At 47.3% G+C, this 20,677-nt stretch overlaps 1 protein-coding gene across 2 annotated transcripts in view; it reads left to right on the top strand.

The window, feature by feature from the left end:
• adamts17 (ADAM metallopeptidase with thrombospondin type 1 motif, 17) overlaps positions 1 to 18,700 on the top strand; it is a 119,544-nt gene extending 100,844 nt beyond the window's left edge. The window contains exons 17-23 of one of the 2 annotated variants that reach the window (XM_083760199.1): positions 1,118 to 1,275; positions 2,211 to 2,376; positions 7,028 to 7,163; positions 9,090 to 9,306; positions 12,067 to 12,219; positions 17,211 to 17,388; positions 18,030 to 18,700. In XM_083760199.1, the coding sequence (XP_083616325.1) occupies positions 1,118 to 1,275; positions 2,211 to 2,376; positions 7,028 to 7,163; positions 9,090 to 9,306; positions 12,067 to 12,219; positions 17,211 to 17,388; positions 18,030 to 18,181 (1,160 nt within the window). In that variant the 3' untranslated portion in view covers positions 18,182 to 18,700. The remainder of the gene's footprint in view (positions 1 to 1,117; positions 1,276 to 2,210; positions 2,377 to 7,027; positions 7,164 to 9,089; positions 9,307 to 12,066; positions 12,220 to 17,210; positions 17,389 to 18,029) is intronic. The other variant, XM_083760198.1, reaches the window with a different exon arrangement.
• Positions 18,701 to 20,677: the final 1,977 nt, after the last annotated feature.

Below are 20,677 nucleotides of genomic sequence, written 5' to 3'. Positions count from 1 at the left end.
GTTCAAAAATTTAAAAATGAACCTGTTCAGTTCATAGTACATAATTCAACATTTTGAACTAAAGTTCATGGTTATTACTATTTCAGTTATTTTTCGTACTTTTCTTTACGTTTTTCTTTTTTTCCTCAACATTATTGCCAAAGCCCATACTTTATTCCTATTGGGAATGAAGTCCAAACCTTACAAAAAAAGGAAGAAAGAAAAAAACTGTTACAATATCCCAATTACCATTATCCAAATTAATTCCTTATTATATATATATATCTTTTACATTTTGGAATAAATTGACGGCTGAGAAAGATTAGTTAATTTGTGTCGGATAAGGGCTTATTGGTGCGTTGTCCGCTATAGATATTAAGGACTGTTTAGGGTATATTTAGAGGTTTCGACTGGAATTAGGCTCTATGGAAACACTCACTCTTGAACTAAGTTTTTTTTTTTTTTTATCCCACGATTTTGTAACCCATTTTTCACCCCTGTGTCAATCATCTAATGTGATCCTGGGCTCTACACACCCTCTACCAACCTAGTCCCCATGTATGGGGGACAAGGGGAGAGAAACGGACTTGAACTCATGCTTCCTTCATGCCTGAGTGTCCAAGTTGCTCCTTTACACCTGACAGGGGGGAGTTTCCCTGGTTGGATGTAACGCGTGGAAGGAACACGTTATTCCAACCAGTTCCTTTCCCCTCCATCAGGCGCCCCGGCTGGCCAGGGGGAGGCAGTTTAGTGACCAGGATTACTGCATGTTTTTTGTGAGGGTACCCCTACCCTACTCTTGAACGAAGTTGAACTGTGAGAAAGTGACGTTCACACACGCCAGAAATGAACGCGTTCACAATGACGTTCATCAAGTAGAAATACAGTACGTTCAGTTCACGTTCTCCCAAAATATGAACGTGTTCGTGAACGATCGTTCTTTGAACGCGTTCAGGGACAACACTGAGTGGCAGACAGCTATACACACATTGTCCTACACACACACACACATGCACGCACGCACGCACGTACGCACACACACACACTACTAGACAGACACAAAAATTAACAAAATGGACACCGATGTGGGGGGGGGGTCTATAACAGTCTTAACGGTCTCTCCACTCTCTCCTCACAGCTCTGAAGGACTCCACCAAGAGTTCCATCAACAGCGACTGGAAGATCGAGCTTCCGGGGGAATTCCAGCTGGCCGGTACCACCGTCCGCTACGTGAGGAGGGGGCTGTGGGAGAAGATGTCCGCCAAGGGTCCCACCAAGACTCCCCTGCACCTCATGGTAAAACAGTGTTGATTTTGTCGACTAAAACTACGACGAACTTTTTCACCAGCGAAAACTATACATAAATGGCTGGAAATGGAAATGTAGAGTTTACATATAGTACACATAATGCATGCATAAACTTGAATGAATGATTATATCTTGTTTCAGTATTCATTATTATACATGTCTCTATACTGCCTCCCCATGGCCAGTCAGGGCACCTGATGGAGGGGAAAGGAACCGGTTGGAAGAAGGTGTTCCTTCCACGCTCTACGTCCAAACCGGGGAAACTCCCCCCCTGTCAGGTGAAAAGATGCAGCTTGGACTCCTCATGCATAGAAGGAAGCATGAGGTCAGTCCGTCGCTCTCCCCAGGGAGCGTTGCGCCCATGATTACACTATAGACCAGGGGTTCTCACCCCCTCAGGGGGGGGGTCACTTTTTTTTTTTGGGGGGGGGGGGGGGGGGGGGGGTCCCCAAATTATATATAAAACAAATATTATTTATATAGTTTTTGCAACTGCATGGCTGAAAAATGGAAATGGAAGAGTTGACATAGTACACAATGATTATATCTGGTTTCAGTATTCATTGATGAAGTATTTTCTCTATTATTAAGGTTATCGTAGCGGTCAATTTGGGTGGGGAAGGTCCCCAGCCAAAAAAAACGTTGAGCACCCCGGGCTATAGAGACAATTGGCACTGTGGGTGAAAATAAAATGGGTTACAAAAAATGGTGCGATTAAAAAATAAAACAAAATCACTTGCTCCTTGCCACCACACACACCTCTAACATGTGCCGCTGTTCTCTGACCTCCATAACCTCTGACAGGTGCTGCTGCTGTTGTCTGACCTCTGACCTCTACCAGGTGCCGCTGTCCCATGAGCTCTAACCTCTGACCTCTACCAGGTGCCGCTGTTCCATGACCTCTGACCTCTGACCTCTACCAGGTGCTGCTGTTCCATGACCAGAGCTATGGGATCCACTATGAGTACACGGTGTCTCTGAACGCCAGCGAGAGAGAGAGGCTCGACGAGGAGAAGGAGAGAGACGCCGAGCACCTGTACATCTGGACGCACACAGGCTGGAGGGACTGCACCGTGCACTGTGGAGGAGGTACACACACACACACATATACAGGACTGCACCGTGCACTGTGGAGGAGGTACACACACACACACATATACAGGACTGCACCGTGCACTGTGGAGGAGGTACACACACACACACACATATACAGGACTGCACCGTGCACTGTGGAGGAGGTACACACACACACATATACAGGACTGCACCGTGCACTGTGGAGGAGGTACACACACACACACACACACATACAGGACTGCACCGTGCACTGTGGAGGAGGTACACACACACACACACACACATACAGGACTGCACCGTGCACTGTGGAGGAGGTACACACACACACACACACACATATACAGGACTGCACCGTGCACTGTGGAGGAGGTACACACACACACACATATACAGGACTGCACCGTGCACTGTGGAGGAGGTACACACACACACACACATATACAGGACTGCACCGTGCACTGTGGAGGAGGTAAACACACACACATATACAGGACTGCACCGTGCACTGTGGAGGAGGTACACACACACACACACACACATACAGGACTGCACCGTGCACTGTGGAGGAGGTACACACACACACACACACACATACAGGACTGCACCGTGCACTGTGGAGGAGGTACACACACACACACACACACATACAGGACTGCACCGTGCACTGTGGAGGAGGTAAACACACACACATATACAGGACTGCACCGTGCACTGTGGAGGAGGTACACACACACATATACAGGACTGCACCGTGCACTGTGGAGGAGGTACACACACACACACATACAGGACTGCACCGTGCACTGTGGAGGAGGTAAACACACACACACATACAGGACTGCACCGTGCACTGTGGAGGAGGTACACACACACACATATACAGGACTGCACCGTGCACTGTGGATGAGGTACACACACACACACACACACACACACACACATACAGGACTGCACCGTGCACTGTGGGGGAGGTACACACACACATATACAGGACTGCACCGTGCACTGTGGATGAGGTACACACACACACACACACACACATACAGGACTGCACCGTGCACTGTGGGGGAGGTACACACACACACATACAGGACTGCACCGTGCACTGTGGAGGAGGTACACACACACACACAGTAACACACGCCTTTGACTCCGAGAGCTTTAGCTTCTCGGATTATAATAGCCTATCTCTCTCTCTCTCTCTCTCTATCTCCCCCCTCCCACTCCTCCCTCACTCTTCAACAACATCATTATTTTGAAGCTCTGGTAACGGCTTGTCTTCCCTTTTCCTTTAATTTGGATGAAATTATTTCTCCATCTTCGTGATGACCTCATCATGGGGTTTGATCGCCGTCCCAGTGAGGAGATTAACCCATTCAGGACCTTGTTGGTGTTTTTTTTAGCATTATGTTATACTTTAGCAGATCTACCGAGTGCTGCGTTACGAGCTTGCAGGTCTGCTATTCTTTGAAGAATCGTGAAGATGTGGTGCAAAACTTTGAATATATTCTTCCCAGCAAACGGTCCCTAGGAACGACATATTCAGATGGGGGTCGGTGGTGGCCAATTACATTCTGGGCTCCTTGACGTGAAATAGTTTGAGAACGACTGACATAGAATCATGGAGGGTTTTTTTTTCTTCAGAAAACTGGTCTCAGTCCTGAATGGGTTAAGCTAGGACGTGCGCTCATCCTGGATATCATCTGGAACAGTCATTGTTTATGTTTAGGACGACTCGTAACCTAGTGAGATGTGTGTTGTTGTTGAGTTCAGGTCCAGGTTTTAACGGCGTATTTGAAAGTGGTGCAAATTAGCCCTTCGCTAAACCCCCCCCCCAAAAAAAAGCGGTCGTCCATTGCCAATCCAAGTAGTTTAGCAACCGTTGCTATGCAGGTCAAGCTTTGCTCACCTCATAGCTGTCTGTGTTATTTTGCATGGCTGTGTTGTTGTCGAACACATACAATTTACAATTTAGGCATTTAGCAGACGCTCTTAATCCAGAGCGACTTACAATAATCAGGAACAAAAGCATGGGAATACATCACAAAAGCATTTATCATAAAACATGCGTAAACTAAGAAAGTAACAGTGGAATATCTATATTATGAGACTATACATATAAGCTATATATATATACTACTATGCTATACAGTACATATGTACTATGGCGTGCTATGACTATATACAATGCAATTATAGTGCCGTCTACATAACATGCTATAAGTCTGTATCAGATGCTATCTAAGTCTACAGAAATGCTATCTAAGGGGGTAGGGTAAGTGCTATGGGCCATGATGGAGTCTAAAAAGGTGGGTTTTCAGACTACGGCGGAAGATTGGGAGTGATGCTGCAGTTCTGACTGCAATGGGAAGTGCATTCCACAGTTTTGGAGCCAGAAGGGAGAAGAGTTTGGGACGTGTGGAGCGTTGTCCCGGCGTTTTTAGTGAGGGTACTTCCAGCTTCCCTGCGTTGGCTGATCTGAGTGCGCGGGAGGGTTTGTAGGGCTCAATCATACTTGCAAGATATGGGGGAGCCATACCTTTGGTTGCCTTGAATGCCAGCATCAGAGTTTTGTATTCTGTGCGGGCAGCGACCGGGAGCCAGTGGAGGGAGCGGAGCAGGGGGGAGACATGTGAGAATTTTGGCTGGTTGAAGACCAAGCGAGCTGCGGCATTTTGGATCAGCTGGAGAGGCTTAAGTGCACATGCTGGTAGGCCAGTAAGGAGGGAGTTACAATAGTCGAGTTTTGACAAGACTGTTGTCTGGATTAGGAGCTGGGCTGATTCCTGGGTGAGGAACGGTCTAATTCGTCGTATATTATAGAGTGTGAACCTACAGGATCGAGTGACAGTTGTGATGTGAGCTTTGAACGAGAGCTGACTGTCCAGGACAACACCGAGGTTCCTGGCTGTTTGGACAGACGTTACCAGGGCGTTGTCTACGGAGATAGTTAGCTCCCGCATAGGGCAGGACTTAGCTGGGAAGAAGAGAAGCTCAGTCTTGTTTGGGTTCAGCTTGAGGTGATTGGAGGACATCCACTGTGAGATGTCAGCCAGGCATGCAGTGATGCGCTCTTCCACCTGAGTGGCAGAGGGGGGGAAGGATAGAAACAGTTGTGTGTCATCGGCGTAGCAGTGGTAGGATATATTGTGAGCAGAGATGATAGTGCCAAGGGATTTAGTGTACAGTGAGAAAAGGAGAGGACCAAGTACAGATCCCTGTGGGACCCCAGTTTGGAGGGTTCGGGGGGATGATAACAGACCTTTCCAGGAAACCTGGTAGGTCCGGTCGGTGAGGTAGGAGGAGAACCACTTTAGTGCCGTTCCACCGATGCCTAGGTCCGCTAGGGTGTCTAAGAGCAGCTGGTGGTTCACTGTGTCAAATGCTGCCGATAGGTCTAGGAGAATCAGTACTGCAGAGTGGGAAGCAGCTTGGGCAGCATGCAGTGCTTCTGTGACTGCCAGCAGGGCAGTTTCTGTGGAGTGGGCCTTCTTGAATCCGGACTGGTTGGGATCCAGCAGATTGTTCTGTGAGAGATGGAGAGAGAGCTGGTTGGAGACAACACGTTCAATGGTTTTAGAAATAAATTAAAGGAGTGATACCGGTCTGTAGTTCTTGACATCTGAGGGGTCAAGGGTTGGTTTCTTGAGGAGTGGTGTTACTCTGGCTGACTTGAGGGCAGATGGGACGCAGCCTGAGGTTACTGAGGACATACACGTCGGGACAGTTATACACGACCGACCCACCCAGGTGATGGCAATAATCCTAATGACCGTAATGTCTTACGTGCATATACGTAAAAACTGCTGTTGGACGGTCGTTAAACCTTTCCTTGTATTTCTAGTTCATTGAAATAATGTCATGCACATTTTGTCCAGTGCATAGCCTACTGCAGGCCTGGTTGACTAGATTTAGAAGACATTTGTCCAGTGCATAGCCTACTGCAGGCCTGGTTGACTAGATTTAGAAGACATTTGTCCAGTGCATAGCCTACTGCAGGCCTGGTTGACTAGATTTAGAAGACATTTGTCCAGTGCATAGGCTACTGCAGGCCTGGTTGACTAGATTTAGAAGACATTTTGTCCAGTGCATAGGCTACTGCAGACCTGGTTGACTAGATTTAGATGACATTTGTCCAGTGCATAGGCTACTGCAGGCCTGGTTGACTAGATTTAGAAGACATTTTGTCCAGTGCATAGCCTACTGCAGGCCTGGTTGACTAGATTTAGAAGACATGTTGATGCTCTTGCTACTGAAATGATTGATTATCCCATTCTGGGTGGTAACCCCTTTTGGTGTTTTAAGCATTATGTTATGCTTTATCTGTTGAAAGATAGCAGATCTACAAGCTCATAACGGTGGGCACCGAGTGCCACGCTATCGTCTGCTATTTTTGAAAAATCGTGAAAATATGGTGCAAATCTTTGAATATATATTCTTTCAGAGCGAACGTTTTTAACTCAAATCTTTGCTTCTGGGGGGGTCCCTGGAACAACATATTTTCAGATGGGGTTCCAGTCGGATGTTTTTCATATTTTAAAACCACATTCCAACTGTGTCTGTGTGTGTGTGTGTGTGTGTGTGTGTGTGTGTGTGTGTGTGTGTGTGTGTGTGTGTGTGTGTGTGCGTGTGTGCGTGTGCGCGTGCGCGTGTGTGCGTGCAGGTGAGAGGAGGACTGTGGTATCCTGCATGAGGATAGCCAATAAGACGATGGAACACGTGAATGACAGCCGCTGTCATCCTGAGACACGCCCACTGCCACAAGTACGACTCTGTAACACGCATCTCTGCCAGTACCGGTGAGGCGCACGCACACACACACACACACACACACACACACACACACACACACACGTACAGACAGACAGACAGACACAAATTATAGATAGACGTAGCTTGCAGAGTTATTTCACTCAGATATACTCGAGGGGTGCTCAAGGGCGCATTCATATACTCAAGGGGTTAATATGCTGCATTACTATGTTGGTTCAGTGTGTGCAAGACCCACATGTCATTCACTGATGTGGCAGTCAGCTGACCAATTGGGCGGGCTACTTAAGCTCACTAGCCTGCATGCTCTTCCTGCCTTCCTTCTGCATAACGGTTCCTGGTTGTTATGTGATGTTTGCTCCCACCACCACCCCAGCACCACCGGTGGGCTCTGTTATTTCTGTTCCCCATGTTTTTTTTTTAAATTGTATATCTATCTCCTTGCTCTTAATGTTTAATGATGGTGTTTGATTGTGCCGAGCAGAGAAACAAACTTAGCAGAGCCGAACGCCAAGATAAAATATTATATGCACACTTAACACAATAATGGCTTCAGCTGGAAAGTCTTAAAGCGTATTAAAAACACGAATAATAAAACAACGAAAACGTAAGTTATTGGGAGGGAAGCTGTTTTACAATCAATTAACTCGTGGATTGGTTTGGGAATGTGTTGATTTTCGCAGCTGTTGGTTTTTGAAGTAGGACGGTTTGAAGGACGGTGAGTTTGGTGACACAGCCAGAGGGAAAAAACCAAAAATACACATACTCTATCAAAGCTGAAGACTTTGGCTGTGATCTTTGCCCCCTCCTGCACTGTTGTGTCCTTCACACACGGTGTCTCTGATGTGGAAGTCAGCCCTGGCTGTGCGGTAATTATTAGGAGACAGAAGGACGTTTGCCTATGCCAAGGCGTTTAATCACAGAAGTCAGTTCAACAAACAGTGGTTTTTTAGCCATCACTTTCATGTAAATGTCAATGCAAAGCAGGTATAATATAGACAGTTATGTTCAGTTCCTCTTTCTCTCCGCACGATGGTGCTCTATGTCGTTGCCTCGGGGACCAAGTCTCTGGACTTCAACGGGAACGTCTGAGAACGTGATTAAACACAGTCTGCCTTCTGCCCCTGTGGCATTCAATAAACACGGGAAGTATATTCGCTATACTCAGCTTTTGGACGAGCGCTCTCGCTCCAGGTTCCTCCACCGCGTACTGGGGGTCGTAGTATTACTCCGTCCTTTTCCATCCCGTGTATGGATAATTATATGGATCTGATTCTCCGCTTTCCTCTTCACCATTCTGTCATTTGACAGTCAGGTCATGTACGCGCTTAGCGCGTCCGTCGTAGAAGCCTATAGTAGGGCAGAGGACAAGAGACAATCAATATAATGCTGTTCACGTTAGTCACATGTGCTCGTGAACCGCGGCGCTCGACTCACCGCCCCAACTCGCCCCGATAAGCGTGCTGCTTCACCCCTGGAGCCTCGATCTGTACTGAGGGCAGAGAGAGCTGCCTTTTAAAGGCAGGTGACGCGCATTCCAGCTGATCAAGTAGGTGACGCGGGACATACCTTCCCTCTAGTGCCCGCCCTAGAGGTTGGTGCGCTCCTCTTCTCTCTCTCCGCCTCTGCTGGCCTCCAGGGGGCGGTGTTGGGCGGTGTTCTGCCATCGAGACACCACAGCATGTATCTCAGGTTGGGTGAGGCGTGTGCTTAGCGATAGCCGAGTGGTGGGTGGCACCCTCGCCTACAGATCTTCATATAAATGATCCTCACTAATGTTCATCTTAAAACACCACCATTATGTTCTACTCTGTCTGACCGCTTGTCTCCGCATGTCGGACCTTTGTGGTGTGTCGGATCTGCACGTGCATCCCACGGCATTTTATGGCTGATTTTCCGATTATGCTACCGATGATTATATCCTTTAATTATACCCTTTTCCACCCCCCCCCCAGGTGGGTGACAGGCGAGTGGGGTCCCTGCTCGGTGACCTGTGCCCAGGGTCTCCAGCGTAGGGAGGTGGGCTGCGTGTACCAGCTCCAGAACGGGACCCTCATCCAGACCAGGGAGCTGTACTGCCTGGGGGCCAGCCAGGGGTCCAAGCCCCCCGAGATGCAGGGCTGTGAGGGACGAGAATGCCTCACTATCTGGGAGGCATCGGAGTGGTCCAAGGTCTGGAACGCACGCACACACGCACGCACGCACACACACACACACACACACACACACACCAGTGTTAATTCCATTGACTAAAACTAAGAGGAAAACTGTTTGTCGACTACCTTTTCTCACTGATAAAAACTACATAAAAACAAAGCAATGATGACTAAAACTACGACTAAATGTTTTGACAATGTCGTCAACAAATTTAAAAACTAGACTAAAATGTCAGGGAGGGACTAGTGGAGAAGAGATCCAGTACAACTAAATGTCAGGGAGGGACTAGTGGAGAAGAGATCCAGTAGAACTAAATGTCAGGGAGGGACTAGTGGAGAAGAGATCCAGTAGAACTAAATGTCAGGGAGGGACTAGTGGAGAAGAGATCCAGTACAACTGAATGTTAGGGAGGGACTAGTGGAGAAGAGATCCAGTACAACTAAATGTCAGGGAGGGACTAGTGGAGAAGAGATCCAGTAGAACTAAATGTTAGGGAGGGACTAGTGGAGAAGAGATCCAGTACAACTAAATGTCAGGGAGGGACTAGTGGAGAAGAGATCCAGTACAACTGAATGTTAGGGAGGGACTAGTGGAGAAGAGATCCAGTAGAACTAAAAGTCATTTTATGTTTGGTTGCAGAAGCTCTTCTATTTTCAGAGTGCAACCGAGATGTGAGATGCTTTCTTGTTTTTCTTGTCTCCCTTCCCACTCTCTCGTGTTTTTATTTTTATTTGTATTGATAACGAGCACCTTATCAATCAAGCTAATCAAGCCGGGTTCTTATCGAGCCCACTATCGAGCATTTTGCTATTATTTCGTGTAAAGACGAGAGATAATACATAATGAACAGAACCAGTATCTTTCACTGGGGTCTTCAAATACAGTACTTTTCTAATTTACCTTTTTACCAACAAAATAGTATTAAAGAAACTAACGGTTAATATGTGTACCGTCACATTAAAAGTGTAATTTTGTTTACCCGGGCAGCGCTGGTTGGCAGGTATCAATACACTTTTAGACCAACAACATTTGTGCCAGCATGGATGATTCCATTTATTTATTGATCGCCTCTTTTCTTGATTGTTTAAACATGACGTCATGGACCGCTATGCTCGATAACAGGCTTGATAAGCCCAAAGCTTATCGATACCGGGTACTCAATAAGCCCAAAGCTTATCGATACCGGGTACTCAATAAGCCCAAAGCTTATCTATACCGGGTACTCAACAAGCCCAAAGCTTATTGATACCGGGTACTCTATAAGCCCAAAGCTTATCGATACCGGGTACTCTATAAGTCCAAAGCTTATCGATACCGGGTACTCAATAAGCCCAAAGCTTATCTATACCGGGTACTCAACAAGCCCAAAGCTTATTGATACCGGGTACTCTATAAGCCCAAAGCTTATCGATACCGGGTACTCTATAAGTCCAAAGCTTATTGATACCGGGTACTCAATAAGCCCAAAGCTTATTGATACCGGGTACTCAACAAGCCCAAAGCTTATTGATACCGGGTACTCAACAAGCCCAAAGCTTATTTATAACGGGTACTCAATAAGCCCAAAGCTTATTGATACCGGGTACTCTATAAGCCCAAAGCTTATTGATACCGGGTACTCTATAAGCCCAAAGCTTATTGATACCGGGTACTCTATAAGCCCAAAGCTTATTGATACCGGGTACTCTATAAGCCCAAAGCTTATTGATACCGGGTACTCTATAAGCCCAAAGCTTATTGATACCGGGTACTCGATAAGCCCAAAGCTTATTGATACCGGGTACTCTATAAGCCAAAAGCTTATTGATACCGGGTACTCAATAAGCCCAAAGCTTATTGATACCGGGTACTCAACAAGCCCAAAGCTTATTTATAACGGGTACTCAATAAGCCCAAAGCTTATTGCGAACGCAGTGAGCCACTTACTATGACAGCAAGGGCTGAATGTCTGTGTGTCCCGCTGTTACACCACCCGCCCGCCACCAGAGGGCGCAGCTGTAGCACACACACACAGAGCGCAGCTGTAGCACACACACACACACACACACACAACCACACACACACGAGCTGCGTTCGCTTCCCGCGTTTGCGCGTCTTACTTGTTGATACAGGGTACTCAACAAGCCCAAAGCTTATTGATACCGGGTACTCAATAAGCTTATCTGATTTTTTCCCGGTATCGGTTATCCCTACTCTTGTGCTCCTCAGAGTGTGTTTCCGGGTGTTTCACAGTGTGTTTCCGGGTGTTTCACAGTGTGTTTCCGGGTGTTTCACAGTGTGTTTCCGGGTGTTTCACAGTGTGTTTCCGGGTGTTTCACAGTGTGTTTCCGGGTGTTTCACAGTGTGTTTCCGGGTGTTTCACAGTGTGTTTCCGGGTGTTTCACAGTGTGTTTCCTGGTGTTTCACAGTGTGTTTTGGGGTGTTTCAGAGTGTGTTTTGGGGTGTTTCAGAGTGTGTTTTGGGGTGTTTCACAGTGTGTTTTGGGGTGTTTCAGAGTGTGTTTTGGGGTGTTTCAGAGTGTGTTTCCGGGTGTTTCACAGTGTGTTTTGGGGTGTTTCACAGTGTGTTTTGGGGTGTTTCAGAGTGTGTTTTGGGGTGTTTCACAGTGTGTTTTGGGGTGTTTCAGAGTGTGTTTCCGGGTGTTTCACAGTGTGTTTTGGGGTGTTTCACAGTGTGTTTTGGGGTGTTTCACAGTGTGTTTTGGGGTGTTTCAGAGTGTGTTTTGGGGTGTTTCAGAGTGTGTTTTCTCGCCCCCCTCTCTCTCTCTCTCTCCAGTGCTCCTCAGAGTGTGGCAGTGGGATGCGCACGCGGACAGTGTCGTGTACCAACCCCCAGGGGCGCTGTGACCCTCTGTCTCAGCCCGCCCAGCAGGAGGCCTGCGACGACCACTCCAAATGCTACGAGTGGAAGACCGGGGACTGGTCCAAGGTGAGAGAGAGAGAGGGGGGGGGGCGGGGGACTGGTCCAAGGTGAGAGAGAGAGAGGGGGGGGGGGGACTGGTCCAAGGTGAGAGAGAGAGGGGGGGGGGGACTGGTCCAAGGTGAGAGAGAGAGAGAGGGGGGGGGGGACTGGTCCAAGGTGAGAGAGAGAGAGAGGTGGGGGGGGGGACTGGTCCAAGGTGAGAGAGAGAGAGAGAGGGGGGGGGGACTGGTCCAAGGTGAGAGAGAGAGAGGGGGGGGGGGGGGACTGGTCCAAGGTGAGAGAGAGAGAGGGGGGGGGGGGGCACTGGTCCAAGGTGAGAGAGAGAGGGAGGCGGGGGGACTGGTCCAAGGTGAGAGAGAGAGGTGGGGGGGGGGGGACTGGTCCAAGGTGAGAGAGAGAGAGGGGGCGGGGGGACTGGTCCAAGGTGAGAGAGAGAGGGAGGCGGGGGGACTGGTCCAAGGTGAGAGAGAGAGAGGGGGGGGGGGGACTGGTCCAAGGTGAGAGAGAGAGAGGGGGGGGGGGGACTGGTCCAAGGTGAGAGAGAGAGAGGGTGGGGGGGGGGGGACTGGTCCGAGGTGGGGGGGGGGGACTGGTCCAAGGTGAGAGAGAGAGAGGGGGGCGGGGGGACTGGTCCAAGGTGAGAGAGAGAGAGGGGGCGGGGGGACTGGTCCAAGGTGAGAGAGAGAGAGGGGGGGGGGGGACTGGTCCAAGGTGAGAGAGAGAGAGGGGGGGGGGGGGGGACTGGTCCAAGGTGAGAGAGAGAGAGGGGGGGGGGGGGACTGGTCCAAGGTGAGAGAGAGAGAGAGGGGGCGGGGGGTCCAAGGTGAGAGAGAGAGAGGGGGGGGGGGTATAGCTTTCAAACCTTTTTGTGACCAAAGCACATCAACGGTCAAGTCATTAATATCAAAAGGCAGATCTGCGGCCCAGGCCGTAGCGTAACGGTCTGGGCACCGGACTGGTGATCCAGTCGCAGTGTGCCGCGGGTTCGACTCCCGGACCCGACACGGCCTTTACTGCATGTCATCCCCCCATCTCTCTCCCGTTTCTGTCAGCCTACTGTCTGTCCCTTCAAAAATCAATAAAAGGCGTAAGCCGCAAAAAAAAAAAAAAACTAAAAAAAAAAAAAAAAAGGCAGATCTGTTTTCATACGGAGGAAAAAAAGCCGATCTACAAGTTCACAGTGACGTGGCTTCGGTTTGGCTCCTCCCCTTTCTTAGTCGACTTCCCCTCGGGTGCCTCTGTGTTTATTCCTACTAACAACAACACTGCCTGTGTTTTAGGGCAGTGGTTGCCGACACACTGCTGTAACTAAGTATAAACAAAATAAAAGTCATTTAACCCATTCTGACCTGAGATCAGATTCATACGAGGTTTCCGCCGGACACACACTGGTCTGATGAACCCATTTTGACCTGAGATCAGATTCTAAAAATGTCAGTCGCTCTTTGATTTTTCAAAAATAGCAGACCTACAAGCTCGTATCGCGCCACTCTGTGGCGCGATACGAGCTTGTAGGTCTGCTATTTTTGAATAGCTAAAGCATAACATGATGCTCACTTGGGAACCTCACGGTTCCCAAGTGGCCGCTCTACAGACAGACAGTCGGACGGACGGACGGACAGACGGACAGACAGACAGACAATCCTTTCATTGACCACAACATCTTAATAATGTCTGGCCTGTAGACGGATTATATAAATATCACTAGACCGCAAAATAACATCCCCTGATTCACACTCTGTCTTATTAGTGTGGTACGAGGCGTCAAAAAAACAGCTCCCGTAGGATTTTTGTGCTAAAATTGATTTTTTTATTGCAGATTTTGTTTCTATAGGGTCCAAACTATGAGAAAATGATGGGGTTCAAATTTTCCCGACCCCCACCCCGTTTCTGGGGGGGGTCATCTATTTGGGACCTCCCAGAACAGTATGCCAGCCAGTTAATGTCCGATTTTTCATAATATTAGAATTGTTTAGTATGTTTTAAAACATTCTGAGTTGATTTCTTAAACTTTTAAAGTGGTCAAAATAATCTTTTTTGACTTTTGGTAGGGGTGTTTCCTCACCTGGGACCTCCTGGACTGACCCCTGGGCCTATCCCAGTTCTCATTACATTCCTTGCTCTGCTCCTGCTCCAGAATATTGTCAAATTAGATCATAAATGAAGCATACAAGTATTTGTAGCTGGGCTCTCACCTCATCTTTCTGGTCTAGTGAATCAGTACCTCAACAGCTTCCCAAAAGCTTCCAGGTCTTCAAGGAAAGAACATTATCAGCTCTCAGGAGAGATTGCATTGAGGTCAAGAGAAAATGCTCTCAAGCAATGTAAATTGATTGAGTTGCACTGTGGAGGCAATCTGTTCAAAGAGAACACACCATTGAAGAGTCTGGTTTCATCAGCGTTTGTGTCAGATGGGGCAAAAAATGACATTCTTCCTGGGCCTACACAATTTTCCTGGGCCTACACAATTTATCTGGTGCTGACTGGGTAGGAAAATTTGTTGGAATCTCCAAGAAGACATGGGTCAATGCCTACTTGTGGCTTGATGATGATGATCCTGCCATTAACTGCTTCAAGGACCTTGGAATGGGTTCCATTCCTCCTGAGCTTGTTAACGGCAAGCTTTCCTCACCATTGGAGCATTTTGCATGCCGTGTTTACAGTCCAAAAGGTCCAACAACCTTGCCATTACTCAGATGGGAACTATTTCGGTCAAAGAACTTGGAGGGTGAGATGCTACCTCCCACTCGTGCTGCACTGCTACCACATATCCTCTGTGCCAACTACGTCACAATGCGGGATAAGTCATTCATACCTGGCAAATTGCCCCGAGCTTCCACCAATCGAACAAAATGGATGGAATTCAGATAGTGGAGGGTATGTTCCAGTCAGGTGTCTTGCCCTCCCTGCTCCAAAGGCAGTACTTGAGCTCATCACATGTGGTTGCAAAGCAGGTTGCAAGGGACGGTGCAGCTGCTCAAACAATAACCTGCCTTGCACTCCTCTCTGCAAATGCTATGGTGGAGACTGTGTCAACACTATCAGGGAGGACATTCAAGATGATGATGACGAAGATGAATAGATCCTGCAAATAATGTATTGTAGGCATAATTGACCATGGGCTCTTTAAGAGGATAGGTGTGTGTGTGTGTTGTGTTGTTAGTGTGAGTGCAGTGTGTGAAATAAATGGACACGTTCTGCATGCATGCCCAAAGTGAGAAGTTGCAATACCTTTATTCCCTGCAGTAACATCTGTCAACAATAATGGTAGAATACTAATAAACTATCAAAGTACTTTCAAAGGTATATAAACGCAAGATATTCTAATAATATTCGAAATACTTGCAAATCACATATATGGGTGCAAGAAAAGCCGCAAAACTAGTACTACTAGTTTTGCTAAACTTTACTACTACTCATTTTTGTAAACTTTTAATGCTTAAATTATTATCTAATTTGACATTGTTCTGGAACAGGAGCAGAGCGAGGAATGTAATGAGTACTGAGATGAGTCCGGGGGGCCCCGGGTGAAGAAAGACCCCAACCAAAAGTCAGAAAAGATTATTCTGGCTACTTTCAAAGTGTAAGAAATCAACTCAGAATATTTAAAAACCTATAAAACAACCCTAATATTATGAAAATCGGACATTATTTGTCTGGCGTACTATTATGGGGGGTCCCAAAATATATGACCCCCCAAATAAGGGGTGGGGGTCGGGAAAATTTGAACCCCATCATTTTCTGACAGTTTGGTCCCTATGAAAGCCAAAAAAGCAAAATAATCACTTTTAGCAAAAAAATCCTACGGAAATACACCTCGTACCACAGTACTAGTGTGTCTCTCTCTCTCTCTCTCTCTCTTGCACGCACGCACGCACATACAGCAAGATGAGACATTACATCCACACTTTATTCTCATTCTATAATAAATATTAGTTCAATCTATTTGTGAGTTATCTGACTGAACTGAAATTAAGTTAGTCTTAGCCTATTTTTTGTCGACTGCGTAATATAACATTTTAGTCGATTCAATTCTATTCTACAGTTGATTTTGTCCTCAATAATTACATTTTGGCCAAAATGGGGAATGAGGTGGTCTTGTGCTAACAGACCACCTCATTCGGTATCTTCATTAAAACGGTGAAGTGGTGCGGTGAGCTGCGACTCTTTCTGTCTGAACTGAACTGCACCCTGCCCTGTCTGTCTGTCTGTGCCACGTCAGAAAAGACAAAAACACAATGCTCCATTTTTCCAAACACCTTTGACGATCGCTTCATTCGTTCTGCGCTCTCTCTCTCTCTCTCTCTCTCTCTCTCTCTCTCTCTCTCTCTCTCTCTCTCTCTCTCTCTCTCTCTCTCTCTGTATGTCTCTCAGGGGAACTCATTCAACCTGAAGAGACTACACAACAGAAGAACTCGCCCAGACAGACAGGCAGACAGACATACATACTTTTCTGTGTGGATTTATGGGCTGTCAATCAGATAGGTAACCGATAGACAGATAGATAACCAGCTCAGTCAGTGGAATTGTGGTTAGAGCGTCCGCCCTGAGACTGGGAGGTCGGGGTTCAATCCCCGGCCGGGTCATACCAAAGACTCTATAAATGGGACCCAGTGCCTCCCTGCTTGACACTCAGCATCAAGGGTTGGATTGGGGGTAAGTCCCTGCGATGTACTAGCGTCATGTCCAGGGGGTGTACTTGTACATCAAGCTGCCTCACGCTACAGAAACAGGAGATAGGCTCCTGCCCTATGATGGCTCGGCAAGGCTACTTAATCAGATAGGACTTTTCTGTTTGGATGTATGGGCTGTCAATCAGATAGGTCCATTCTCTGTGGATGTATGGGCTGTCAATCAGATAGGTCCTTTCTCTGTGGATGTATGGGCTGTCAATCAGATAGGTCCTTTCTCTGTGGATGTATGGGCATTCCCACATAACTTTCCGATGATGTCACGCGCATACCGTCTCAAACAGCTCTCCCATTGGCTCGTTGCAGTGCTCATCATCGTGTGGGAAGGGCCTCCAGTCGCGGGTAGTCCAGTGTATGCACAAAGTGACCGGTCGCCATGGCAACGACTGCCCCCCCGCGCTCAGACTGCCCACCTACCGGCCCTGCCACCAGGGGGCATGCAACGACAAGGTCAACGTCAACACCATCACCTCCCCCAGACTAGGTGAGGCTGTGTGTGTGTGTGTGTGTGTGTGTGCGCTCCTTCCCAACAGAGGCGCCGCCTGATGAACTGGTTGGAATAATGTGTTCCTTCCACGCGCTACGTCCAACCGGGGAAACTCCCCCCTGTCATTTTAGATGCGTGGTCACCGGGAGTTACGTTTGAGCCGCTAAACATAGTCGCTAAGTTCATCCAGAGACTCATTAGTATATGGATGATATATATGCCAAGAACCCCATAAGAGAAGATTTTTGCGGCTCTAGCAGTGATTTTCAACCATTTTAATTTCAAGGGCCCCCCATGGTTTGACCTGAATTAGGCTGAATTAGGCATTTCTATCTCTGTGACCAAATTTATTTTGTAAAATCAAACTTAATTTAACCCCTGGAACTCCCTCAAGGACCCCTAGGGGTCCCCGGACCCCACTTTGGGAACCACTGATCCAGAGCGATCTGAGTGAGTCATGACAATAATGTTTATTAATTTATAGGAAGCTAGAAATCAGTCCTTTGCAATCAGGGATTTCATGAAAAATCTGTGAATTCAGTCCTTGGCATTGAATGAGTTACCGCTCTCTGTTCTCCCTCCCATGATGCATTGCAGCTGCTCTGACACACTGTTTCTCCTCCCATGATGCATTGCAGCTGCTCTGACGTACAAGTGCACCGGGGACCAGTGGGCGGTTTACTGTCGCGTCATCCGAGAGAAGGACCTGTGCAAAGACATGAGGTTCTACCAGCGCTGCTGTGACACCTGTCGGGACTTTTACGCCAACAAGACCCTGCACAGGAGCTAATGACCAAACCCCCTCACCCCTCCCCAGAAGAACCACCCCCCCCCCAGAAGACGCTTCCTTTGTAAATGTTTTCACTGTTTTTTTTTATTTGTTTTTCATGCTGTCGTCGTTGTTTATCACTAGTTATAAATTGATGGAACTTTTTTATTATTATTATTTTTTACAAACGGAGCATTTTACAGGATATTTGACGCCTACAATAATTATGTCTAAATGGCCGTCTAAAAGTGGGTTATAACGCAACATTGTAAATGCTTGTTACACTTATAACCACGCCCCGCTTCCGTGGCCAATGCGGAAGTGCCTCTCGCCTACAACAACTGACATAAGAGATTCGAATCTGAAAGTGAACCTTTTTTTTTTGTGGTCTAGGCTTAGATTAGACGTTGAAACGACGTAATTTCAACAGCTATATATTGACGGTCTATATACAGTATACACCGCTTAAAAAAATAACAGCTAATCAATGTCTAGGCTAAGCCTAGCTAGGCTTTAGCTTTAGCTGTCTGTCACTTTTAGAGCAGTTGTAAGGCGGTTAGAGACAGACGTCTAATATCCGACTAACGGCTCACTGTGTTCAAGAAAGCGGTGGTCATCGCCATAAGCTTCTGGTTTCAATGAAGACTTGAAAATGTTCAATATTTCTTTTGCTGTATACCAAAAAAGAAAAAGAAAGAAAAAGAACGGTTGGTGACTTTGTGAGGGGAGTGGCTTTGTAAAGCCTGACGGCTTTGTTGTTGCACAGAAAGATTCAAAAATGTGTTGTTTGATGTTGAAGTACACTTTTTTTGTTTTGATACGTCTAGCATGGGAGCACGAGGCTCAACGTAACCCCATAACGCATTCCCTCACGATACCATAGGTGGGGATGGTGAGGCCCGAGAAATGTTACCATAGGTGGGATGGTGAGGCCACCAGAGCCAGAGAAATGTTACCATAGGTTGGATGGTGAGGCTAACCTGACTGCCAGGTTGCGGCAGTATTGAGTTCACCAGTTCCCTCCTCCTGCCTGCATCTGGGCTCTCTCAAGCAGAAACGATGAACCCGGAAAAGCAGTAGGACAAAAAACTTGATATCTCCATAATCATTTCGAGTTGTAGTCTTGTTAGGTTGTGTTTACATTTGCGCTGTGGCACAGCTTCAATATGTCATAAGTCTCGCGTTGATCCCGCCTCTAGCGGGCCGCATACAGCCGCATATCGGCTCCGGCCAGAATTGGTCCGGAGTACATCGTCTCTGCCCGAGAGATCCCAGTCTTCCTTCTGGCAGAATGCAAATGTTGTCCAGCAGGGGGAGTAGTTTCACCAGGCTATGGTGAGGCCAGAGCCAGAGAAATGTTACCATAGGTGGGATCGTGAGGCTCGAAAAAATAAGTCGTTTTGGGAGTGTGAACTGTCCCTTTAAGGGTAACGTGCCGGTGATGTCACACATACGCCGGAAATACAAGATAGACAAGATCACTGTCGTCGTCTGCTTGTAGATCTGATGTTTCACGGCACAACGCCAGCGCATGGAAGAGTGTACCCACCTCAGGCTTTATTGCTGGTCCCAGCCAATCACAAGATACCTTACTGGCTGGTCCTTACCCAATCAAGAGACACCTTACTGGCTGGTCCTTACCCAATCAAGAGACACCTTACTGGCTGGTCCTTACCCAATCACGAGAGACCTTAGTCTACTGATTGGCTGGTCCCAGCTAATCACGAGAGACCTTAGTCTCTTCTCATTGGCTGGTAGTTCCTCCTATTTCCACTAAACTGTCCTCCTTAATGTTTTGCTCGTATTGTACTGTATATTATAGCTAAATGTTGCAATTTATTGTCAAATAGTTAGTCTGATATGATCGAGTATGATTGTTCTACTTCAGTGAGTATTGTTGAGTATGAGTTAATGTGTGGATGTGGAGCTATGATGTGATACCATAAATAGAGAGTCAGTGATCCAACCAGTTTGATAACAGGACCATAGTGATACCATAGAGAGTCAGTGATCCAAGCAGGCTGATAACAGGACCATAGTGATACCATAGAGAGTCAGTGATCCAAGCAGGCTGATAACAGGACCATAGTGATACCATAGAGAGTCAGTGATCCAAGCAGGCTGATAACAGGACCATAGTGATACCATAGAGAGTCAGTGATCCAAGCAGGCTAACACTCGTGGGACCCGTTTACATATAGCGATTATTCACTTCCTGACTCTCGGTTTACGAGTGAAACTGCTTTAAGGGTTCTCCATAGAAAAGGACAGGCTGGCTTTCAGAATAAGATGGTTCTCCATAGAAAAGGACAGGCTGGCTTTCAGAATAAGATGGTTCACAGTACACAATTCAGTTATCCTGTAGCAACCCATTATCCCTGTGTGTGTTGTGTGTTTGTGTGTGTGTGTGTGTGTGTGTGTTTGCTTTGTCAGATTGGAGGACTTAATCCTTGCTCCCGGGTGGATAACCAGGGGGTGAATGGTGCTATATATCCTAACCTGGTGGTAACCCAGGGG

The sequence above is a fragment of the Protomyctophum parallelum genome, assembly GCF_964188405.1.
Source record: "Protomyctophum parallelum genome assembly, chromosome: 2".
NCBI classification, from domain to species: Eukaryota; Metazoa; Chordata; class Actinopteri; order Myctophiformes; family Myctophidae; genus Protomyctophum; species Protomyctophum parallelum.
Note: the sequence above shows the minus strand (reverse complement) of the source record. Positions and strands in the feature narration are given on the sequence as shown.